The sequence below is a fragment of the Sprattus sprattus genome, assembly GCF_963457725.1.
Source record: "Sprattus sprattus genome assembly, chromosome: 16".
NCBI lineage: Eukaryota > Metazoa > Chordata > Actinopteri > Clupeiformes > Clupeidae > Sprattus > Sprattus sprattus.
This window is the reverse complement of record NC_137914.1, coordinates 28,405,452-28,432,405: the sequence shown is the minus strand read 5'-3', so window position 1 is coordinate 28,432,405 and position 26,954 is coordinate 28,405,452. Positions and strand designations below refer to the sequence as shown.

Genomic DNA, 26,954 nt, shown 5'->3' with positions numbered 1-26,954 from the left:
ATGCAATTTATATAGTAGCGGGTCCCTGCTCATCTTGCCATCAGTTTGGGGGTCCCTGGCCTGAAAACGTTGAAGACCCCTGGTCTACACCTTTTGTTTTGCCACTACACTAACGTTCTCGTCTCATCAAAATACAGCAGTGTTGTGCAACAGAACGAAGAAGTCTCCAGCTTAAAAGGCCTGGACATACTGGAATGGCGTAAAACACGGATTTCCACTGCAACCTCCTAGGCTGTGGGAGCTGTCATAGCTGTCTTGCTATTTTGGATAGCGGTTTCACAGGCCAGCTGACGTTGTAACGCGAAGATCCTTGAAGATGTACAATAACCTAAACCATTGTAAACTTCAGTCGTTATAGAATTGCATCTTCGTATGCTCGCTTTAATCTTATTTTTAACACCACAACTGACATGGATCAATCAAATGGATACAATTTGTTTACGAACAAGTTTAGCTGTCGTCAATGATAAAAAAGCTAGCAAGCGTTATCATTACTGCAGTCATCCCACGCTAGCTGGATAGCTAGCTTGGTAGCTTGCTAGCTACCTGGATCTGACATGTAAGAAAAGCAATGCCAGGTTACGATTACTAATTAATAGGATCAGAATTTTGCTGTATTAAGACCCCTGGCAGTGAACTGTAGGTATATGAGCAGCGGCCCACTCATCACACCAAGTATTGCCACGATCAACGGTGGACAGGAGTCAAAGGTAAGGTTGCTTTGTTAACGATAATGAGCTGGTTTACCAGCGTAAGCCATCGCTATGAAGTTGGAGTACGATGCATTACTGACGTTATCGTTATAGCTTTAAGTTAGTTAAACAATCTGCTGTCATTTGTATCGGTATCATGTCTGACTTGTCGAAGTTTGTTACCCCCATGATCTCTCGGGTACGGTTTTAACCTGACATTGTCTCGTTGAGTGTAGCTAGTTAGCGATAGCTAACGTTAGTTTGGTTTTGCATTGACACCGAACAAATGTAGCTAGTGAGCTAACTAGCGAGTAGGTTATTATAGCCTTTGCTAAGCTAAGGAAGCGTGTGTTGTATTGCTTGCTAGCTAGCTAGATGAGCTAGCAATATAAATCGGAGATTTACAGATAACTTTACATGCAGAAAATGTTAAATTATTGTCTAGTGTTCACAGCCTCTTCTTACAGTTCGACATTTTTCAGTCACCCTCCGTGATTGCACGGACATTTTATTGTCGTGAGACCATGAAAAGGAAAATGTTTCCCTTGATGTTTTTTCTCCAGACGGGATTCATTGTTAGCGCAGTATCAATCAGCAATGTTAAGATAAGATATTAAGTAGCTCGGGCTAGTATTATTTAGTAAAAACAATAATTGTTAAGTGCAAACTCACTGGATTAAAACGGAGTATTTAAGCGTGACTAGAGTATAGCGGGTCAAGAGGTATTCAACCGACATGGTTTGACCTACCATATCGCGCCCTTGTATAATGGCCAGTGTAAGTTATATTTTTTTGTGCCATTTTGTGTGCAGTAGGCTAAATGTAACAACACAGACAGGATCTATTTGAATGATCTTGCTAATTTATCCGCTGGTACAATTGGCTAAATTTGTCAATAGTAAACCTAACGTTACAGCTTTGTGAGCATATTGGCAGAAGTGTGTAACTTCCGTTTTCCTGAATAAAAGATTATGGACAAATTGCTGCAGATGACATGGTCTCTTAGACGCAGGCTGGCAAACAGGTATCAGCTGTTCACCATATCAGCAAGTACATTGATTATAAAACAGGCTGTTCAGTTCTGTTGTATTGGGATTTAGATCTGTCCAGTTAAGTGTCTGAAATTAGGCATCATTTGTTTGTTCGTCTCTGGGCACACCGTGCCTAAGAGTTGGAGGAATATATCTATGGCCTGTCAGTCGGTGAGCCTTAAAAACCTGCACTTAAGTTCTCATTGCCTTTGTAGGGTGAAATATTTAACTTATGTTAAAGGTGTGCAGATGTTTCTATTTGTTACCATGAGTTAAAGGTGCAGTCCATGATTCTAATACAGTACACTTTTTGTAAAATTAAATTAAATTCTCCTCACGTGTCCCATATAAAAAGCCCTCCGCTGTTTGCATAAAGTACTTGATCTGTGGGAAACCGGCATAAAACTATTCCAGCCCATCAACAGCTTGATTCAAGAGCACGATGGGAGGGGTGTAATTATCAATATATGAATCAAAATATCAATAACCTTTCGTCAGAATTGCAGACTGCAAAGTGGGAGAATTCCGAGTTTGAAGAGCTCTAATTGATGCGATTGCCAAAATGCCAAAATGCCAAATTATGTCAGGACTGAGTTCTTTGAACGTTATCCACAAGGAAACAATGACCACGATCATAGTATATAGTCATTATACTATTAATTGTTTTATTAAAAGGGAACATGGGTGAAATATTTCCAACTCACTGTTGACCAATGTGAGTACAGACTAACGATGTTAATTGTCTTGTAAAGCGAGCTAGCTAGCCAGCCTACTGCTTGTTGCACTCAGAAACTTCAACAATGGGAAACAATCAGGGAAGATGCCTTGGCAAACAGTGTCAACGTAAAGGGAAACTGCAGGATTTTTCCACCTAGGCCCTATTTCAAGATATTTTTTTGGTCCAAATTCTTACAAGGAACAATTAATGATTGCAATTCGTCGCGGCCATATTGAAAACGAAAACGAGGCTTAGCTGGGTCAAACCCGACCGGATATCATTCTCTACTATACGAAGAGTAATGATGGATGGAGAATGGACCACAATTCTTCTGCCCTTGCCCCCTATAACCGCGGTATTAATAGATTCTTTTTTGCAACTCACCGTCAGCATCATGTTTATTTACTTGACTATTATGAAATGCACCAAACATGGAATGTGTGTGCCAAAATACTGTAGAAGGTCAGAACGTGAGCAACTTTTGAACAGCCTCTGAACGTAAGGAACTTTAATACCTTAAAGTAACAGTATTTAGCAATTGTACTTAAAGGTAAGGGTAAGGATTGGCAATCTAACCTTAAAATAACAGCTTAAAAAATGGGGCCCCTACAATGACGTTTAATATGGAGAATGGCCTCTGTGCTATTGCCATACCAGGGTCCGTAGGCATATCACTGCGTTAGTAGCTCCCGAAGTAGCTTATTTGCCGTCTTGTGTTGCACATGCTTGATGTTTGACTGTGTTAGGAAAGTCTTTGACTAACTAGTTTGTAGAGGTGCACCGAAAATCCGGCAACCGAAAAAATTCGGCCGAAAACGCAAAAAAAGACACATTCGGTCAAAAGCCAAATGAGTGGCCGAATCAGAGGCCGAAAAGTGGTGGTGACGCAAAATTATACAATCTTGTCTGATTACACAAGCAAGGAGCACAGGCCACCTATACGATCTCAAAATAGTAAAATGTAACAATGATGCCACCCCCTCTAGCTTTTTATGGGTTGTGAGTTGTTTTGTTTATCTCGCCATGAACCGCGGGAATGTTTAATCGAACGTTCGAAAGCTTGTCAATGAGCGTTTTAATGAAATATGATTGATGCAACTCTCAATGGTTGGATGTAGATAGTTTCATAACGAACAACGGCGTCTAAAAAGATCTTCAATGGTAAGACTTGTGCCTCTGTTGGTGTATCATAAAACGTGAGTTTTATTAAAGCATAGCGTGTGCAATGTGTATCTATTTCATTCCGTTTGTTAACCTTTCCTGCTGTCTGTCTGCCCGTAGTTGGGGATTGCAGGGGAGTAAAATGCTCCACGGCCGAAGTAGATTAGTTAGATGTTTTTAACTTCGGGGTTAATTCCCTTTCCTTTATCTCCCTTCCCTTTACAGACAGCAGGAAAAGTTACAAAACGGAATGAAATAGCTACACATTACACACGCTAAGCTTTATTAAAACTCACGTTACTCACATACTGGTTAACACTGTTACAGCACAAAAATCTTTGTCGCTGCATCCAAACTATGCGTCACCATTCTCCCTCCCTGTACGTGCTTCTCTTAAAGGAGCCGCTCCATTTTACTAAACGTTCTTGCAATGTGAATCATTTAAATGAAAAATATGAAATGAATGAAAAAACACCCAGAATGAATTGAAGGGCATTAATGAAACTGATATCAGTTCTCCAACATTTGAAGATTTCAAATAAACATTTTTCCTTGAAAAACATGTCTAAACATTTATTGTAAGCAGTAGATTTAAGCAATATTTAAAAATAGTGTTTTGACAACTTTAAACGGAACTGTCATTTTCGGTTTTCGGTATTTGGCCAAGTGATTAATTATTTTTCGGTTTCGGCCACAAATTTTTATTTCGGTGCATCTCTACTAGTTTGTCATAGTGTCAAAGTAAGCTCATTTCAACTGGTTTCGCTAGGTTAGTTTTAGCCGCGAACATCTCGTTACCGATTTAGCAATTCCTCCCATCTGTTGCATCTAACTTAGCTACCTTGACCATGTAGGGGATATCATTCTTTCTCATGTAGGGAAATGCCCTCGCTCTCACACTTGCCCTGTCCCTCCCTCTCTCTCTTTCTGACTGCAAAAGCATTGTTATTCACAAGATCATCCCGATTAGAAAAAAAAGATGCCATGAATCACCTGTCATTTTACACATTCGTGCTAGCAATTCTGACCGTATAACTTAGCTGCCATTTGCTAGCTAGCCAAGTAAATATACATGATGCTGACGGTGAGTTGCAAAAAATAATCTATTAATGGCGCAGTTAGAAGGGGCGAGGGCAGAAGATATGTCAAATAATCTATTAATGCCGCGATAATGAGGGGCAAGGGCAGAAGATATGTGCTCCATTTTCAGTCCATCATTACTCTTCGTATCGTAGAGAATGACCTCCGGTTGGGTTACCCAGACAAGCCTTGTTTTCGTTTCAAAATGGCAGTGCGTGTGAACTGTGAACAAGGTAAATCGGTCCAGTATTGAGTTCGAACACTAAAACTGGCAACCGCAAGACGGTGCAGTCTTTTGCTCTTCCACTCTGACTATGACCTACAAGTTGACGTAGCCTAATAATTTTGCTCTTAGATCTCAATGACACAACAAAATAATGACAAATTTCTCTAGTGGCAGCACCAGCATTAGACCGTTAAAGGTTTTTTGTGTCCGACTGCATTTTCTTTTTAAATAGTTTGAATCAATTCATGACATGCATCACTTTATTCTATTAAATCTATTCAGTTTAAATACATTTTCAGGAAATCAGAAAAAAGGATATTATTTTATGTTTTGGGATCTCAAACCCCCAAAATGTCAGGTGGCGCAACCGTCCGTGCAAATGAACAGACTAAAGAAGTATTAAAAAATGGTGTTTTAATGATAATAAATTCAAAGTAAAATACTTTGGCATGATTTTATGTTTGAAACCTTTCAAATAAATCCAATTTTACAAATATCAATACTTTGATCTAGTTGAGATAATTGAAAAACTTTTGTCCAGCAATTTGTAAACTCTCAAATGTCAGGGTGGCACAACCGTAAAAATTGTATTCTGAAGTAGAATGTCAATAATAGTAAACAGGATATTGAATCATCTAGAGGACCCCAACTGACCTTTACGACTGATTGAAAAGGTTGGTAATTTGCTCTCAAATTTGGATAAAAATAGCTACTTTCAACTCCTAGTAAGATTGGTTCACTTTCTATGTCAGGTGGTACAACCAATGTAAAACTAGGGAAATGTTATTTTATCATAAAGCTCTTTTTACATTAAATTATTATATGAATGAACTTGAACTTGAACTCAAAAACTTAAACAGGCGTACAACTAGAGGCCTATTTAATTTGAAATTAGTTGGGGAAATGTCAGGTGGTGCAACCAATCAGTCAGGTGGCGCAACTGCAAGAAATGTAACTATACATTATACCTTATAATATTATTATTAATTATAATATGATGTATAAGGCTCTAAGATTGTCTATTCATTTTCTAAAATGTTTATTAGTTTAATATTAAACATGGTATACAGTTTCAAACCTTTTCATGATTATTTTAAATCATTTTAGATGTCATTATCAACTAAGGAAAAATCTGCACGACACTGGGAGCTCAAAGTTATCTGGCTGCAAGACAAAAACATACCTTGCAAAAAGAAAAGAAAGGTATGACAAACTGTAATGCAAGCCTGGATTTGGTAGTAGATACTTTTATACAGTTGTCAGACCTTTCAAATTTTGGAACCTGTACAGAACTGTTGAAACATTTCAACGATAAGCTCAGCAGCCTAGCTAGCCAAACGCCACTACAATTGGCCACACCAAGCCAAAGAATGCAGGTTTTTTGAAAGAAAGCCTAAGAGAAGATGAGGTTGAGATTTTTCTGAAAACTTCTCCTGCAAGATTCATAGTGAGGTACAGTCTTTCCATTTTGGAGGGAGTCGGAAGCTAGCAGGCTTTTAGCTAGGCATGCGTCCGTGCGTCTTTTGGACGCACTGTTCTAAAATAATAAGAAATTGGACGCACTACTTTTAGGCAGACGCCCTACAGACGCCTTAAGTTTTTCGTCCCTTTTTTCACTCAGTCAAACTTTTTTTAAACGTGTTCACCATAACTCTCAACATGTCACACTGTTCAAACGTTAATGAGCCTAATCACGTTGCAACACGTAAAACAACAGTTTACCGCTATTAGGGGTGGCGAGCCGCATGCAGCTCTTTGCCGGCTGACGTGTGGCTCGGCTCCAGCGCGAGTGCTGCTCACTGACTTTCCTCTTGGTGTACAGAATTTTCATATTCTAAAATAAACATCTAAAATGCATATTTTGCACGAAATACAGACAAAAAGCTGTCCGATTTGAATGGGGAATTTATTCATGTATATTGTGTGATCACGCGATCTTGAGAGATGTCTTCAAGTAACGTTAATGTTCCAAACATGAAACATTCTAATGTGTGCACCCAGTCGCAGAGAGTTACTAGCCAGAATAGCAGTAGCTACTAAAATAATGCCATGGATCCAGCAAAGCGTAAAGCTAAACGAAAATATGAAGATAAACACCGCACGTTCTTGCCTGAATGGAAGGAATTATTTGCGGAGCGAAATGGATAACCCCTCTGCTTAATATGCCAGACGTCACCGTCGCATTTTAAAGCCTCAAACTTGGTGCGCCTGACAGCGCCTTCTCTCCACACACAATGCTAACATAGCCCAGGAGTTCCTAAAGGCACAGAGCTGTGCAAGCACAAGGTACATACTTTGAATTGAAACGTCAGTCAGAGAAACAGACTCAGCTTTTTTTTTAATGTACGAAGTACTCTGAAACGGTCACGTTGGCATCGTATCATTTGTCATGGAATATTGCTCGAGCAAAAAAAGTCATATAGTGAGGGAGTTTGAAAATTGAACAGAGGATAGCTGACATTAACTATAATTAGCACCTATCTCAGCAGATGTCTTCAATATGTTTATTTTTGTGCCATATTTTAAATCTACATGTGTTAATTTCTCTTCCTAAAACCCACTAGAGGACACTATTTTAAAGGTTATTTTCAAAAAAAGGGAGGCAACTGCTGTGATTAGGCTCTTCTCCAGGCACAGTCTGTTTCTCTGCTTTGTTTTGATCACAGTCATTGCAGAGAAGGAGTCCTCACATAAATATGTGGAGGCAAAGGGTATAGCTGCTCCTAAGCTTTCTCTCCCAGGTCAGGGTGCTCCTGCTTCACACATATCCAAAACAAAATCTCAGCGGATGTCTTCAATATGTTTATGCCATATAATAAATCTAAATTAGTTAATTTGTCTTCCTTAAACCCACTAGAGGACACTATTTAAAAGGTTATTTTCAAAAAAAATCTTATGGGGGAGCATGCCCCCAGACCCCCCTAGTTTTGCTGGGTCACCGGGGCTTCGCCGCGTTAGGTTCAATTACAAAATTACAGTCCACACCTGTGTAGCTTATACAACAGCTGGCTAACAGTCCTATGCCACCATCTCTGCGTCCCTTCGGCACAATGAGAGAGCTGTGTGGGCCCACTTGGAGCCAGTGCTGAGGGATGTAATGAGGAAATGCAACCCATCCCCCACAACTTTACACGTAATGAGTGACGGTCCAGTCACCCAGTACCGAAATAATAATATTATTTTTTTGCTCAGCCCATCCAGCTGATATCATTTTTGACTATACAAAGGATGTCCTCAAAGTGATATCAGAACCTTGGAGTAAAGTATCAAACTGAAACATGATACTTTAGAGTGTGGCTTTGTTGTTGATCATTTACTATCAATTACAGTACATCTAATCACTCTGTTGCACTATAGCCTATTCCTATACCGAATGTGATCCTGTGGCCTATATCCTGTTTTTGTCAATTCACTTCCTTTTTTTTAATAGCCTTGATGAATATGATCAATATACAACCTTAACATCAGCAGAGACTGTTAACTTAAATATTTTTGTGTTGTATTTGAAATAAAAAATGCAGTCATTACTACTGTTGTCAGGTGGCACAACTGAATCGTCAGGTGGTGCGACCAAGTAACATTTGTATTTAAGCCTATAAATAATAGATTAAAGTGACAAATGGTTTCAAACTATGATGTGCATAGCTATTGTATTGAAAACATTCATTTTGTATATTCATAAAACAATTTTTCGGTCTTTAAATGTAAAATTGGATGCTTAACATTTACAAAATACCTGGCGCTAGGGTGCAATAATCTTAAATTGTTGTAAATACAAAAAACAAACTCAAAATAATAATCTGGTAGGCACTGTATACAAACGAAGGAACACTTGCTAAAAAAAATCACTTTTAGTTAATAGTAGGAAAATATATATATTTTTACAAATATTTGGTTGCGCCACCTGACATTTATCAGGTGGTGAAATTAAAAATACAGTCAAAAAATGAATTTAATCACTTTGAAAAGTTATTTATCAAATAAGACTTGTTTAAACACATTGCTCCAATTTCAAAAACATGCATTACATCAATTTTGAAAACACCTTTTAAAAATATTTTTTTAAAGCCCTATTTGTCATTGACCCTAAACCATATCATTTGTAGATAATGTTAGGATACTCCACAATCGAGTCGACAGTTGAATTTTGCTTTAGAGTGGCTAACACTCAATTGCAATTCTATGCAAGTTCTCATATTCAGTTAAGAAGTGTGTAAGGCCTTGCTCACGCTGCCAGCCCAAATCTGATTTCTGATTGATTTTTGAAAGTCTGTACAACAAAAAAAAAAAACACATGAAATCTGCTTTTTGGAAATCTGATACAAACCACATTTGAAGGTGGTCGGTTTCTACAGGTCTCAGTCCAGGCGCTCTGGCCATTCAAGTGGGATTTGAAAGTGTCCCATGCGTCACTCCAGCGTCGGAAATACACGTGGGGCAAAGGGCAAAACTGCCCCTAAGAAATATAGTTTTGCCCCTAAAATTACAAGGAGAGGGGCAAAAAATGCCCCCATAATTTTGTGTAATAAAAATGCAATGAAGGTGTCAAACATTGTAGCCTATATGACCCGGTCAGTTGCCATTAAATGTTTTGATTTTCGCCTTGACTGATTGTTGCGTGAAGAACCAAACGTTCTAACAAAAATATTTGGAGCGCTTCCTAATCAGACCTGTGACTGCGAGAGTGAGGAGAAATGAGGATCAGCGCAGTCTCTGTCACCATCTCAGGTTCTAAAAGATAAAATTCACACATCCAGCAACTGTCAAAAAATTAAAGTTAGATTGGCCTGGGCTGGAGGATGACGACGACGAAGAGAAAAAGACCTGATTTGTTTTTCAAGGCATGTCGGGCTTGTGGACAATGAGTTGCCCAAGTCATCCAATCAATCCAGCACAGGCACATTTTTCTGCTGACTTCATCAAGGGGAGCGAAAACATACAGAAATACATGGCCTTTCGTCACCAGGCGCCAAGCAACACGCCATCGCCTACAGTGAATGATAACTGGTAATAATACTTATACTAATAATACTTATACTAATAATACTATTTAGTTTGGTTAAGCTAGTTTAATGTTAGTTAGCTAACGTTAGCTATCTCTGATAGTGCGTTAGCTACAAAGGCTTGCTTGCAAGCTAGCTTACTAGTCTTAACTGTATTTCCTGTAGGCCTACTATGGTAGGTACAACATGATTAAAGGTAACACAAAAATCCATAAATATAATGTGTTATTATTAGGGCTGTCAATAGATTAAAAAAAAATAACTAATTAATCTCACATTTTGAAATTCATTAATCTAGATTAATCGCGATTAAATTATTATTATTATTATTATTTTTAAACTAGTAATCACTCCAGACAGCGTGTATTTTAGACAATGTTGAAAAAACTTTTGTGACAACGCGATTGCTATCGGCAAAGCATCATGGGAAGTTTAAAAGAAAATGTCATCAGGAGAGGGATAAACGAAGAGATCTACTGTAAAGATATTTCTGCTACGTTGTCGATGCAGATTCTAATGAGGCTGTTCTCCACAACAACATGGATTAGACTTCGATGGTTGGACTATGATGGTAGTTTTATAACAATCGTTGCCGCAAGAAAGAAAAAGATTCTCTCGTTTGTTGTGCCTCCTCCGTTGTAGCATACAACGTGAAGGCTTGGCAGATGCCGGTCGTGTGTAATGTGTAGGCTATTTCATTCCGTTCTTGCAATGTGAATAATTTGATTTCATGCTCTTGTGCTTGTTTGTGTGAACAAGTGCATTTATCTGTTGCTGTCCGAGTTCAATAAAGGCAGGCTATTCATTAAAAACGTACGTAAATATGTGATTAGTTTTGAACAGTTGTGACATTGACTGCTTCAGACTCTGGTTCGGACAAAACATTAATGGCCGGTTGTTCTTTGTTGTGACTTCTGTAAAACACCAACGACACCTAAATGAATTAGCTGTTCGGCTCTGGCTTCTGAGTTTTCCAACCTCCCCCCGCCAGAGAATGCTAGAAACACGGTCATGCCCCACACAGTTAGCTAGTTAGCCCAGCTAACATGTTAGCATAAATGCTAGCGAGACCTAGCATGTCAGGGTTGAAAATAGATAGCAAACCTCTTCCATAAAAGATTTGAAACAGGGAAAGAAGAGGTGACAGGGAGAAGAGTAACGTTAGAGCGGGAGAAGGAGGGGGGCACGAACTCAGACCACCCAGGGAACTGTGTGCGTGTGTCAAAATAAAACTCCTCTTTGACGTGTAAATTAATTCCGCACACCGGAAGTAAACAAAGTTGCGTTAACGGCATTAAAATATCTTAATGCGTTAATCGCGGTCACATTAATCTCATAGATTAACGCGTTAACGCTGACAGCCCTAGTTATTATTATAAAAAAAGAAAGAAAAAAACGATTGTTAATAGTTAAATAATGAAATGTAGTAATAACAACTCATAACCACAAAGAAATAAGAATAAAAGTGAATATGATTGTCTTATTTACGTTGTCTGTTTGGTTTTTGTTCAAAAAATCTAAGAAAACACTTTGAATTTGTAGACTAATGCCTAATAGTCTTATTATTGCCATTTGATGACAATGTTCATACAGTTTTAAAGTAACACTATGACACTTTTTGAGGTATGGTTTTATAGGCAATTCGTTTTGGTACCATCCTCTTTCATTTTGATCGCATATGGTCATGTGAGAGACAGATCAAGACCTGTGTCTCTCCCACTAGTCATCCTAGATATGCCCTATTCTATTCTGCAGTTCTGTGTAACGGGCTGGAACACCCTGCAAAAATGGAAGAAAAGCTTTCACATGCATGACATGCCAGGTATACTGCAAAAAGACACCAGTTAGTGTGTTGGCAAGCTTCTATCAGTGTCAGCTGGGCTGTTGGTGGTGGTTACAAGGTTTTTGCATGCCTTTTAGGTAGTTAGCGTACTAGTTTTGGAACAGAATTCCGTATTGCTGCTTTAAGCCTAAATAAGTGTGTTTTATTATTTTGAAGAAAGGTTAAATGTTTTTCACAAGTTTCTAAAAGTGCCCCCAATTTTAATTTTTTTTAAATGCCCCTGGATTTCAGTAAGTGGGGACAAAAATTGCCCCCTAAAAATATGTACATTTCCCACCCTGCGTCACTCACAATCCTACACACAACGACGACGTCAAACCTTTTACCAGAGCGCCAAACAACTTCCATTGAGTCATTGCTTCTATACTGCTTGAGAGCGCCATGGAGGAGTGTTGACATGACAACATGGAGAACAAATGTCCGTTGAAAGATGCCAAAATAAATTGTCTGCTAGCACTTTGGGTGAACTGTGAACAAGGTGAATCGGTCCAGTATTGAGTTCGAACAGTAAAACTGGCAACCGCAAGACGCAGTCTTTTGCTCTTCCACTCAGACTATGACCAACAAGTTGACGTAGCCTAATAATTTTGCTCTTAGATCTCAATGACACAACAAAATAATGACAAATTTCTCTCATTTAGTATGCTGCGGATGAGTATTTTGAAGTTCCAGTTCTGTGCACAGAATTATCAGATGTTTTAGGTGATAGAGCTGTAACTTGGTGTAATCTGCTTTGTGTAGACAATCACTCCGGCATGGGTGGCAGGCGTGTCAACAAGGAAGCTAAAACCCATGGGTGCTAGCATCTGACGCTAGCATGCCACTTAAGGTGTCTGGGATTGAGGTTTATGCACTGCACAGCACTGTACCCACTCACTACCGTTGCCCTCACACCCCTCTTAACCTCAGTTTCATCTGGTTCACGTCACCAATGTAACCTGCGGTGGGTAGAAAGTAGGGCTGTAACGATACACCTACCTCACGATTCGATTCGTATCACGATTCTTGACCCACGGTTCGATACACCCCAAGATATTATTATTATTATTTTTTTTTTTTACCTCGCGATTTTTAAAATATATTTTCTAATTCACATTAGAATAAGTATGAGCTATAACAAAATGAAGAAACAATTTATAACCAAATATTGAGGTTTTTATTACTCAAAGCAATGCTGTTGAAAAACATTCAACAAACTTCTGAAAAAGTAGGCTTGAACATAGCCTGAAAATATGAGGGAAACAAGACATAAATAACCAAATAACTTAAATAACTTAAACTATGATGGCAGTGTATGGCCAAATGTGACAGACCCTAACTGCCACGTATTTTATGAACAGGGCCCAGGCTAATCAAATGAATGAATATCGAGGAGGCAAGAGTTTAGCAAAATAAAACGTTTTATTTCTGTAGTTTAATAAATATCTGGTCACTGGTATTTAATGACATGACAAAAACAGTTCTCACACACGCACACCTTCATACACTGCCATCATAGTTACCCACGATTACCCGCGATATAGGCTAGGTGCACGAAATACTGTGTGGGCTGTTTGTTTCCTGTTTAGCCAGGTGTATTTGAACCTGCTGCTATTCTGAATGTGAGTTTGTGTGTGTGTGTGTCTGCTTCAGCATGCAAACCTTCTGCCCTTCTGAGGAAACTGGAATACCGAGTGGCGTAGCGTATGTCCAGAGTGGAACGTCTTTGTATATTTCATTCTGTCTGTATTTGTGTGTATTTTGAAGACAGTGTTGTGTTTGTGACTCGGTGTGTATTTCAAAGACAGTGTTTTGTTGTCACTCAGTGTTTGTTTGTGTGTTCCAGGTGTGTTACAGGAGGAACGGCCACAATGAGATGGATGAGCCCATGTTCACTCAGCCACTCATGTACAAGCAGATCAAGAAGCAGAAGGGGGTGATGCAGAAGTATGCTGAGAAGCTCATCGAGGAGGGATCAGTGACTAGACAGGAGTATGAGGTAAGAGGATCAGACAGGAGTTTGAGGTAATGATCAGTGACTAGACAGGAGTATGAGGTAAGAGGATCAGACAGGAGTATGAGGTAATGATCAGTGACTAGACAGGAGTATGAGGTAAGAGGATCAGACAGGAGTATGAGGTAATGATCAGTGACTAGACAGGAGTATGAGGTAAGAGGATCAGACAGGAGTATGAGGTAATGATCAGTGACTAGACAGGAGTATGAGGTAAGAGGATCAGACAGGAGTATGAGGTAATGATCAGTGACTAGACAGGAGTATGAGGTAAGAGGATCAGACAGGAGTATGAGGTAATGATCAGTGACTAGACAGGAGTATGAGGTAAGAGGATCAGACAGGAGTTTGAGGTAATGATCAGTGACTAGACAGGAGTATGAGGTAAGAGGATCAGACAGGAGTATGAGGTAATGATCAGTGACTAGACAGGAGTATGAGGTAAGAGGATCAGACAGGAGTATGAGGTAATGATCAGTGACTAGACAGGAGTATGAGGTAAGAGGATCAGACAGGAGTATGAGGTAATGATCAGTGACTAGACAGGATTATGAGGTAAGAGGATCAGTGATCAGTGACTAGACAAGAGTATGAGGTAAGAGGATCAGTGAGGTAAGATGATCAGTGACTAGACAGGAGTATGAGGTAAGAGGATCAGTGATCAGTGACTAGACAAGAGTATGAGGTAAGAGGATCAGTGAGGTAAGAGGATCAGTGACTTGACAGAAGTATGAAGTAATGATCAGTGACTAGACAGCAATGTTCCCTCTAAGCTGCGCGCGCGCCCGCGCCCACGCAGGCCAGTCGAAGAGGCCGCGCAATGGATTTTTCAGACCACATAAACAGGTTTTTTTTTTAGGGTTTAACAATCTGAGCATCAAAGGGGATGTAGGCTAGGTAATAAACATTTAAAATACTGACATGTCTGACAACCAAGTCGGATGTGCGTTAGAATGTTTACATACTAAATTTCCTTTTGCTCTCTTGCTGGTCTCTGCTCCAGCAGTTATAGGCTACCATGGCGAAAAGAAAGGCAGAGCAGGTGCCCCAGAAAACGGTCTGCCTAACGTTTAAACATGAGCGTTTAGATGAAATAGTCCAAACTGACTCAGGTAGGATACAACTTTCAAACATATTTACATAGGCCTATGCTCGGAGGCAAACGCGAAAAGAGTTTGCTCGTGGGAAAACATGCAGTGAACAAAAGTGACATTATTCTGTTTGTCCTTAAAGTTTGTGAGCACTTGGATGCCCGCTTCCCCGAGCAGAGTGGGCTGCCTTTGAGCCGGACACATTGGATCGTGCAGTTAGTAAATTTGATCATGGGCTGAATGACGTGACCAATCTGGCGAAAAGGTTCGAAGCGCTTGTGGAGGAAGCATAATATGCGGTCCCGGGACGCATTTGTCGAATTCAAGTTCATGGTTATTGAAAAAAGGTGATCGCTGAAAAGTGAGCATTTTCCAGATCTGGTACAACTTCGACATTTGTGGCACATTCCAAGCTATATTTTCAATTAAACCTATTAGGCCGTATTCAAAGTGATCTTGATAACTGCAACAACATTTTGACATATGTTTAGTCAGAAAGGTGTGTCTTCCATAGGCCTGCAGACAAGATGAGCCAAACAGCCAGATAGGCCTAGCTCACTCAATGTAATTCAAATGACTTGGAATGTTTTGTAGCTTAGTTTGTTGCAAACCACTCCAGTTATTTTTTTTTTTTTATAAAGGCTACCTTTAGGAAAAAACATACCATAATTACTATATTTATTGTAAAGCACTGCATTTGCATTTTTCTTTCAATGAAGTTCTACTTAAATGTTAGCCTGACGATGTCATACTCATAATTCTAGTCAGAATATGAGTCTGAGACCGAACCATTGGGCTGTGATTATGGGGCGTGTTTCAACGAACCAGGAAAGAAAATTCCTCTTTGCTGAATTGGATACCTAGAACCAATCAGAGCAACGTAGTATTATTACCATCTGATAGATTAAACTTTTACCTGATCCCGTAGGAAGGACGGCAAAAACATCTTTTCAATCGACAAATGCCTTGATCGCGTTTCTCTGTTCCTCTTTCAAAATGAATGCGCTGTCAATATCTGTTGAGATATGCCTGCTCACGTTACTTAATTAGCACTCAAGGCTAGAAGCTACCATTTGTTTCAATGTTTTTTTTGTGTACGCGTTAGCATAACCGATCAATAATGGTCTAGAGTGCATCAATTAAGACCTACAATCTTTGGCAACACTCGTTTTGCGTATACACAACTAACCGAGTCAATGTAGACATAAAAAAAGTTGTGTAGATAGCTTAAATCATATAAAATATGTCCCACTAAGCTCCCGAGACGGCGCCATCTTTGTCCGATGTATAGGCTATTCTATCTATATCTGTCCATCAACGTATAAAGCCCGCCCTTACAATTTTATTGGTCAGATCACTTTTCGGTGGGCTTGAATCCCTCCCAACTAGCTCGACTCCAGACTGAATCTCCCAGACCAAAAATTTTGTGGGCGGAGTTCAGGCTGGTATCCAGGCTACTTAAATGTTGTACCTGCTGAGAAATGACTAAACACCTTGGATGCTTTTATTTTGTGTATAAATATATATCATTATTATCATTCATAACCAGTGAACCAGTCATAACCTCCCTAAACCTTATTTATTTTCAACCAAAGATCCTTTAAGTTCAACTAAACTGACTGGTAAAACACCATCATTAAAACGTTCCAAAGTCCAGCCATTATAAAGGATATTGAATAAATATTAACCTTGTAGACGTATTGATGCATTTGCTGTCATCTCTTTGGAAACCTATGGCTAACGCAGGCTCGTGGTCATTTTCATAAGGTCGCGTGTAGAGGTATATCGGATATATCGGTCGGCCGATGTATCGGGCCGATATTTGTCATTTTTTAATCTATCGGCATCGGCCGATTTAAAAAAAATAAATAAAATATATATATTTTTTTTTCTTGAAGTAACAACACATGAAAACATAAAATGTGATGGATTCAAGTTTTACAAACAATTTTCCCTTCCCTCCTCCCACGGCCCAGACAGCAACCCTAAAATAAAGACAAATCATAGTCTGTACACATACATATATGTATATACATTGAAGAAAAGAATAACTAAAATAATAATAACAAAAATAATGAATAATACATAAAAAAAATGGGGGGGGGGGGGGGGTTCTCTGGATTCCTAGATTATGGATGTTTGTAAGTATTAGGCTCTGTGTGTGTGTGTGTACGGGGGCACGGACTTCAGACTTAAGATACTAGTAGGGGAGTAAAATTGTGTGCATCTACTTATTATTAGTGTGACGCTTTAGCATGCAAATTAATGGGAAAACTTTGAGATATCGGCCCTAAAAATCGGCCCAAAAAAATCGGCAGCCCATACCGGCTATCGGTTAACCCTGACCTCTAAGTATCGGCATCGGCATCGGTTATAGAAAAACCCATATCGGTCGACCTCTAGTCGCGTGGTTTACGAATTGCTCACAGTGCTGAAATGTGCGCTCAGAATAAAAAATATTTGCTCAGTGCTGAAAAAAATTAGAGGGAACATTGCTAGACAGTAGTATGAGGTAATGATCAGTGACAAAACAGGAGTATGAGGTAAGAGGGCTGGTCGCGCTACAGTGTGTCTTGGTTGAGTCTAAAATATATGAGATATTCATTTAAAAGCTTTTTTTTCAAGTCAATTGAGATAACATTGTGAAAACCTGACATTGCTGCAAGTCACATTTTGATATCTGCCTCTGTACTGTTAAATATACCTTGAAGTCAAACATGTGGTACCTTCCCATACAATTGGCATGATGGCTGTGCTCACAAACCCACAAAATGTCCCTGTCCAGAATCTTTTCATAAATACTGTGTTATGTGTAGAAAAGTGCTCAGCACGGTTTAAGTGGTTACACATCCTTGCTACATATGGCCCATGGAGAGATAGACACTTTAGTGATAATGGTAATTAAATTCACCTCTTTTAAACAAATGAAACGTTGAGATGAGTGAAGGCACAAAAATGACAAAAAGACGCTTCATATTCTTCATATATCCTTGTCTTTTCCTTTGTTCAGGAGGAGATTGCTAAGTATGATAAGATTTGTGAGGAAGCACATGCGCGCTCCAAAGATGAGAAGATCCTTCACATTAAGCACTGGCTGGACTCCCCTTGGCCTGGTAAGTAGGGCTTGATGGCTGAAACCATCTCTCACTTTGGGAATCCTGGATTCAGATGAGGATGGGGGAAATCCTTGACCTTTGTTCTGCATTATTAGAAAGACAGCTGGTAACATACTGTAGGTTAGTAATGTATATTTTTTTAAAGACAGCTGGTTACATACCGTAGGTTGGTAATGTATGTTATTACTAAGACAGCTGGTAACATACTGTAGGTTGGTAATGTATATTATTAGAAAGACTGCTGATAACGTACTGTAGGTTGGTAATGTATATTATTAGAAAGACTGCTGGTAACGTACTGTAGGTTGGTAATGTATATAATTAGAAAGACAGCAGGTAACATACTGTAGGTTGGTAATGTATATTATTAGAAAGACTGCTGATAACGTACTGTAGGTTTGTAATATATATTATTAGATAGACAGCTGGTAACATACTGTAGGTTGGTAATGTATATTATTAGAAAGACAGCTGGTAACGTACTGTAGGTTGGTAATGCATATTACTAGAAAGACAGTTGATAATGTACTGTAGGTTGGTAATGTATATTACTAGAAAGACAGCTGGTAACGTACTGTAGGTTGGTAATGTATATGCATGTTTTGTAGGTTTCTTCACTCTTGATGGCCAGTCCAAGAGCATGAGCGCGCCCTCTACTGGCCTGACTGAGGAAGAGCTCTCACATATTGGACAGGTGGCGTCGTCTGTCCCTGTAGAGGACTTCACTATCCATGGAGGTAACAAACTCAAATATGTCTCTTATTTTTGGAATCCCATCACCTTTAAACACAGATGCTTCCTATGCCCTTGGTCACTCTGGTCTTCCTCCTGCCAGGTCTGAGTCGTGTGTTGAAGAGCCGAGGTGAGATGATCCGTAACCGCACGGTTGACTGGGCTCTGGGAGAGTACATGGCGTTCGGCTCCCTGCTGAAGGAGGGCATTCATGTGAGGCTCAGTGGCCAGGACGTGGAGAGAGGCACCTTCAGGTAACAGGGCATACACATCATATCTACTGCACAGATGACAGGGGTTTACAGACTCCATTGGTCTTCAAGTAACAGGGCATACACATCATATCTACTGCACAGATGACAGGGGTTTATTGGTCTTCAAGTAACAGGGCATACACATCATATCTACTGCACAGATGACAGGGGTTTACAGACTCCATTGGTCTTCAAGTAACAGGGCATACACATCATATCTACTGCACAGATGACAGGGGTTTACAGACTCTATTGGTGAAGGAAACAACAGAGAATTTCCACTTGTGAGAGATGGTTCATTACAAATGTGCGGTAGAGTTCAAAGGTCTTACTGCTTACCACTGATGTAACTCATCTGAAAAACTATTTATTGCCACGCATTTCTGCTCAGATAGGGTCTTGATGCTCGTCCTGGTACATTTACAGTGCATCAGGAAGTCAAAGCTAAGGCTTATTTTTAGGTTTTAAATCTCCTCAGCAGTTAATGTGACTTCTTTTAAGCCCTTGCTGTTTTTTGAATTATTGTTGTTCATTTTTGTCCTCTGTCAGCCACCGTCACCATGTTCTTCATGACCAAAATGTGGACAAGAGAACCTGCATCCCCATGAACCACATGGATCCCAACCAAGCCCCATACACCGTCTGCAACAGCTCTCTGTCTGAGTACGGAGTGCTAGGTCAGTGGGTACACCATCATAGTAGGGGCACCTGCACTGAACTAGGGTGGGAAAGGGATGTCTAGTGGGGGCAACAATGTGTTTTTAGTGTGTGTGCACAGCATTAATGAAGACGTTCATGTTAATAATAATAGGCTAAAACGTAAACCAATAGACTACATGCTGTTGATGGGCAGTCTCCTATTTTGCATGACCTATATAGTCAAGTAGGCTAACATTCAATTATTACAAATAAAAAGGACCTTTTTCTGAGCTAATTTACGAACGTTAAGGCTATTAACTAGGGATGTAAAGATTCACCGATTTGCATCGATGCACTGGCATAAAAGTTCACAAGGCAATTACGTCGATTTAAAAAAGTGTGCAAAGGTACACTTTGGTCTGTAGAACTAACTGCAAGGTGTTAGGCAATCCCTGCCATGGAACACCAACACCAATGTACAGGCTTAGTTAGTGTGAATGTGATTTTTGGACAAAGAAACAAGGCACAGATGAGCATGGCCTATCCAACGAGGAACAGGACTGCTTATGGGAAGCCCAGTGAGTGTGTCCAGCTGCCAGCGGAGTGCAGAGCAAGACGGATCATTCTTTCTTTGCAGCCTAGAGGTGGCCCCATACAAGGGGGCAGATAAGTGCCTGTGTTTTACTGAGAGGGAACATACTGTTGCCTGAAGGAGAGTAGCGAGGTCAATCACTGGTTTACCCCACACAGCAGCTAGAACTCTGAAGAGCGTGTTGTTAGATATCAGTCTATTTAACGTGATCAAACTGGCCTCCTGAACTTTTTGTAATCAATGGGATTTAATCAAGGTATTCATTCAGTGTGATTAAATCAAGGTCAAAGTCCTAATTAGCAATCATCCACTCAACTAGTTCCTACCTCTAGACACACCCACTACCTGTAAATTATACTGTATAAAAGATGTGAACTCATGTTAGTATGTTGAAAGAACCGTCGTGCAACATGCGATCGGATTGTCCTGTGACGCTGGAATAAACATATTTCTTATGTTGGACACTTTCCCGAGTTTTCCTGATTATCTGCAAACCTGACCTTGGATCAAAGAAACAGATCTTCTTCAGTGTGGTTGAACTAAGCGTGTATAGAGGCGTCTTCAGCCAGACACGCGCAGACATGATATCCCATACTATCTGTGTTGTACCTCATTCATCTCCTTCAGGGAACAGTGCTTATATGCCTAACCTTACCTTATTGTTCCTCTTGTCGGCCCTCTTTCATGTATCCACAGGTTTTGAGCTTGGCTTTGCTATGGCGAGTCCAAATGCCCTGGTTCTGTGGGAGGCCCAGTTTGGTGACTTCCACAACACGGCCCAATGCATCATTGATCAGTTCATCTGCCCTGGCCAGGCCAAGTGGGTTCGTCAGAACGGCATCGTGCTGCTGCTGCCCCACGGCATGGAGGGCATGGTGAGAGGAGGCGTTCTTTTCATGCGTCAACTCTCACAATGGACATCAAAGAAATATCAGAAATATCATTATTTCCCCCAATTTTTTAATATCTTGCTTTGGTCTGTTCTCTGTCACTCTACCCCTTGCTACAGGGTCCTGAGCATTCTTCAGCCCGCCCTGAGCGTTTCCTCCAGATGTGTAACGATGATCCTGATGTCTATCCGGTATGACAGAACCCATCAACACCCCATCCCCCCACCCCCCTCTATGCTGTATGAGCCAATTTTGTCCTCAGACACATACTCACACTCTCTTAGTCACTCACTCACTCACTCACTCTCACACACTCTCACTCACTCACTCACTCACTCACTCTCACACACTCTCACTCACTCACTCACTCACTCACTCTCACACACTCTCACTCACTCACTCACTCACTCACTCACTCTCACACACTCTCACTCACTCACTCACTCACTCACTCACTCACTTTATCACTCACTTTATCACTCACTCTCTCTCTCTCTCTCTCTCTCTCTCTCTCTCTCTCTCTCTCTCTCTCTCTCTCTCTCTCTCTCTTACTCTCTCTCTCTCTTACTCTTACTCTGTCTCTGGTCTCTCCAGGCTTTATGAGCCAATGTTGTACTCACTCACTCCCTCTGGTCTCCACAGAAAATCAACCCTGAGGACTTTGCCGTCCAGCAGCTGATTGACTGTAACTGGATCGTTTGCAACATTTCCAATCCAGCCAACCTGTTCCATGTACTGAGGAGGCAGATCTTGTACCCCTTCAGAAAGCCTGTAAGTCACAGTGGAGTTTCCAGTTATGTATATCCACAATTATAAAACAATTGGGTTCTAGCGCGTAATTTAGCTGTTTCTGATTGGACGAGAGACGTTCCATGCTATAGGTTAGTCGTCAACATACCTACAGTTACGGGACTTTTCACAGCTAAAAATAAATCAGTCCGCGATGAAACATTCGCATTGATGATAACCGTTAATTCAAAGTTTTCAAAATTCCAAACCAAGACGTTGACAATGGAACTATTTTTTGTTGCGGAAAAACAATGGCGAAATAAACCATTTTTAATCAATAACTTCGTGTTGAAATGTTAATTTGTTGACAGTAGAATTGTTTTATAAAAGCAATATAGCACTCGTTGGAGTGGGGTATAAAGGGATAATCCCACGGGTGTTGTTGCCTACGCCACTCGGCCTTCGGCCTCAATGGCTACGGCCGAACACCACCCGTGGGATTATCCTTTACCTACCCCACTCCCACTCGTGCTATATTGCTTAAATGTACACATGTTTACCTACTGCTTACTTACAAGGAGGGCAGTCTTGTTTATGGGAGCTTAGAATGTGAGGCTTTCCTGTAACTCTAGAATCCTGGGGCAGTTTTAGGCCTAGTATGATAGAGGTTTGTAAGTGTGGGCTGGGGCGTAAGGTTGCAGTAGGAGTGTGCAGACACTCATGCCCTGAGCAGATAGATGATGGAATTGTTGACACATTTGTTATACTACTACATACTTTCCAATGGCCATTTCTATGGACACACATGATTGTCCTTCATGCTCCATATCTTTCTCTTGGCAGCTCATTATTTTCACTCCAAAGTCTCTTCTGCGCCATCCTGAGGCCAAGTCCAACTTTGACGACATGCTTCCAGGTATGAAGGCGATTTGTTTTATACATAATGGATTTTTTTGTTTTATATCTTCTAATGATCTTTCCCTCTGATTGTAATTTATACGGTAAGCAACTGGTTAGACAGGATTTAATGATTTTCACAGTATAAAAGTCAAAAACCTCCTGGTCAACACTACCATCAAAGCATTAGCCACTAAAAAAAATATATACAAATTAGGGCTGGGCAAGTTAACGCGTTATTATCGCGTTAAATCAACAATTAATTAACGCTGACAATTAGTTTAGCGCACGTTAACGCAGGTTTTATTATTAGGGTTCATGCAGCGAAGCTGCAGGAAACCTTTTGTGTTTCTATTTAGGTTTCCTCCGGTAGGAGGTAACCTATTGTTATTGTAGGCTTTCTTATTATGTTAGTACCATGGGAGTCAATGGCAGCCCCTAGAACCATATGGTAACTTTTTGTGAAATTTGGCACACTCATTAAGGACAGTTCCTTCTTCATTCACACCAAGTTTCATGGCTCTCAATACACCACTCTAGCGCCACCAACAGGTCAAAGTTGGACTTTTGTAACACAAGCAACTTTTGAACCGTATGACCGATTTTCAAAAATGAGGTACCATTGGATTCCCTGGATCAAGACGAATTAAACCCACTCTATGGCGTCAATTTCCGGTTATATAGATTTTTCGCTATTTCCGGTTTTATCAAAAACCTTTGAAAGCCTACTCCTCCTACAATTTTTGGCAAATCTTCATCAAAATCACCAGAGATGATATTCAGACCTAACCTCACAAAAGTTATCAACAGAATTTTGATCCTCACAACCGTTTGTCCGGTACAGCCACTCAAATTCAGCTGAAAAGTTGCCAAACAGGAAGTGAAGTCATATCTTGGCAGATCTTTGTGAAATCAACACCAAACTTGATATGTCACTGGAAGACACTACAACATGTTCCCATGTGCAAAGGCAACTTCATATCTTAAAAAATGATTGATATAAAGCAAATTGGATACATTGTTAACGCTAAAATAATGCTTTACACATCAACAGGTCAAAAAGTGATACTCTGATTCAATCACAAGTTCATGTGAAGACACTTGAGAATGTTAAGTACACAAATCTGAAAAAAGTTGACTGTAAGATGAAAAGTGGATTTTTGGTGAATATTTGAAACATGCCTGCTTGGCTAATTTCTAGGGTGATTTTCAGTAGAAGGTCTCTCTCTCTGCGCCTTTGCTCCTCCGCGCGTGTGTGCTCCAGATTATCTCTCTCTCTCTCTCTCTCTCTCTCTCTCTCTCTCTCACACTCACACTCACACACACACACACACACACACACACACACACACACACACACACACACACACACACACACACACACACACACACGGACAGGCTCCTTTGACACGCGCAAGCACACACACACAACATTTAAGGAAATGTAGGGATGACCACACCCCTTCTCACTCTTAGCTTGAAGCCATGGCCCTTGAGGATCTTCAAAGGAATGCATTTGAAATGTAATATCCCATTGGCAAGTCTGCAGCATGGATCTTTCTATACAGTGACAAATTGTCACAAAAATACATTTTTCCCTGGTTCGCAATGTCTGGAGGAGGAAACTGCCATCGCTGCTTGCAGCTATATTTAGGTTTCCTCCGGTAGGAGGTAACCTATTGTTTCTGTTAGTATTATTTGAATTCTTGTACCATGGGAGTCAATGGCAGCCCCTAGAACCATATGGTAACTTTTTGTGAAATTTGGCACACTCATTAAGGACAGTCCCTTCTTCATTCACACCAAGTTTCATGGCTCCGACAATTGCACGGTGGTGTACTACATCAACCACCAGGGTGGCACCAAGTCCCTCCAGTGCTTGAGAGTGGCCCAGCGTCTGCTGCAGTGGGCCCTTCGTCGTCTCCTGAGCCTCCGGGCTGCGTATATGCCAGGGGCCGCCAACAGTCCGGCGGATATGCTGTCCTGGCGGGGCCCCGATCCCAGGGAGTGGCGGCTCAACCCAGCGGTGGTCCTCGCCATCTGGGACCGCTTTGGCAGGGCAGAGGTGGACCTCTTTGCTTGCCAGGAGACGACACACTGCCCCTCGTGGTTCAGTCTCCACGGCCCCAGTCCCCTGGGCCAGGACGCACTGGCACATGCGTGGCCGCGGCGACGGCTTTATACGTTTCCCCTGCTACCACTGTTAGTGCAGACTCTCCACAGAGTTATGGTGGACCGTCATTCGCTCCTGCTGGTCGTGGAGCCTACACGCTGCCCCCTGCCTACCATTCTGCGGTTCCTACAGTCACTGTTTGGCAAGGGTCTGGCACCTTCCACCATCAAGGTGTACGCTGCTGCCATCTCTGCACACCATGCCAGGGTTGACGGACGTACTGTGGGATCTCTCCGTCTGAGGCCCCCCCCCCCGGCGGGCCGGGTGCCCACGTGGGATCTGCCTTTGGTGCTGCAGGCTCTCTGCGGTGCGCCATTTGAGCCCTTGCTGACAGCAGATGTTGCATGGCTCTCCATGAAGATGGCGTTCCTTCTGGCTATTACATCTGCCAAGCGCGTTGGGGAATTGCACGCGCTGTCGGTTAGTGGGGACTTCCTGCAGTGGCACCCCGGGCGACAGTGGGTAACCCCTCTTTCCTGCCGAAGACCCTCTCTTCCGGCTTTGTTAATCAGCCTCTCAGCCTGTGTGCGTTTGCAGCAGATCAGGGGGAGAGGTCAGAACTTTTATGCCCTGTTCGTGCTCTCAGGATGTACGTGTCTCGTACTGAGGGTCTATGCGAGAAGATTTGCCAAGAGATAGCTTCCTGGGTTCACCTGTCACGGGGTCACCGGGTGACGTCACCCAGGTCACGTTTGACTTTGTTGCTATTAAGTCTCGACCTGCACGTTCCGTGTGATAATATCCATGTGCTGTAAGCACCGCCTCTGGCGGTCATCCAGAACTCATAGAACCGTGGTTATATACATAACCATCGTTTTGTATTTGTTTTGATAACATTGTTTAAGTTAAGAATTACACAAAGTATTTATTTGATGAAACTGCTACAATATAATGATAAATGTTTGCACAACAAATGTTTTGGCACTTTTGTTCATATGGCAGAACATTTAAAATAAAATGCGCTATACACTTCTTTTGAATTGATTATTGGATTTTGCATATAGAAATGCGATTAATCGTGATTAATCAGGGAAATCATGCGATTAATCGCGATTAAAAATTGTAATCGTTGCCCAGCCCTAATACAAATGTAAGATTTGGTGATTGTGTCACAAAAACTAAATGCAATTGTCCAGACACAAATATTTCTCAGAATCCCTCTAACACACCTTTGCCTCACTAGGCACTCATTTCCAGCGACTGATCTCCGAGGCTGGGCCCGCCGCAGAAAACCCAGCAGATGTGAAGCGTTTAGTGTTCTGCACTGGGAAGGTCTACTACGAGCTGAACCGTGAACGCAAGACCAGAGGCATGGAGAACACAGTTGCCATCAGTCGCATCGAGCAGGTATTTTGACCACATCCTTACAGTACATACAGGAAAACCCAGAGGGTAAAAGCAGATGATTCAAAACATGTTTGAATAGCACATCCCCATTGGCACCGCAAACCTTTATCAAACCCACTCATGGGCTCCAATCAAAACTGGTTGCCTCTCTGCTGCTTTAGGCTAAATATCCACCTAACTAGCCTATCAAATGTATCTGTGTAGATTTGAATGCTGAAAATGTGCCCAGTGAGAAATATGGACTAGGAAAATATTAGTAGCCAAATTATTGTTTTGCTTGCTTTATTGGTGTGTTTGTATTGGCATAAAACTTAAGAATCAAGTAAGTAAGTAAGACTTTATTTATATAGCACATTTCATACAAAAGTTGCAATTCAAAGTGCTTTACATAAAATCAATAAAGGCAAGCAGCAGGAGCAATACATGGAGTGAAAGATAAATAAAAATTATCAACATTGTATCAGAACCTGGTGTTAGAACCTGATCGGCTTCTAAAAGCATGATAAAAGGAATAAAAGTCATAAAACCCTTAAAACAGTTTAAAAGAGAGATAGTAAAAATAGTGCAAGTTACAGAGAAATAAATTGTGCCAGATAAAATTAATAAAGTGCTTTGGTAAAAAGAGAGGTTTTAAGCTGCCTTTTAAAGATGCCTAGGGTGTTTGCTTCCCTAATATCAATAATAAGTGTTCCATAATTTTGGGGCGTAATTGACAAAGGCTGCATCACCAATCTTCTTATGACTACT

General features: G+C 40.8%; 1 protein-coding gene across 1 annotated transcript in view; it reads left to right on the top strand.

Moving 5' to 3' along the window:
- The first annotated feature begins 282 nt into the window (after nt 1-282).
- LOC308377096 (2-oxoglutarate dehydrogenase complex component E1-like) overlaps nt 283-26,954 on the top strand; it is a 34,288-nt gene continuing 7,616 nt past the window's right edge. Inside the window, exons 1-11 of the mRNA XM_080853658.1 lie at nt 283-710; nt 13,580-13,732; nt 17,849-17,951; nt 18,563-18,691; nt 18,790-18,940; nt 19,490-19,617; nt 20,868-21,046; nt 21,181-21,252; nt 21,704-21,832; nt 22,634-22,706; nt 26,044-26,207. Of these exons, the coding sequence (XP_080709784.1) occupies nt 648-710; nt 13,580-13,732; nt 17,849-17,951; nt 18,563-18,691; nt 18,790-18,940; nt 19,490-19,617; nt 20,868-21,046; nt 21,181-21,252; nt 21,704-21,832; nt 22,634-22,706; nt 26,044-26,207 (1,344 nt within the window). The 5' untranslated portion in view covers nt 283-647. The remainder of the gene's footprint in view (nt 711-13,579; nt 13,733-17,848; nt 17,952-18,562; nt 18,692-18,789; nt 18,941-19,489; nt 19,618-20,867; nt 21,047-21,180; nt 21,253-21,703; nt 21,833-22,633; nt 22,707-26,043; nt 26,208-26,954) is intronic.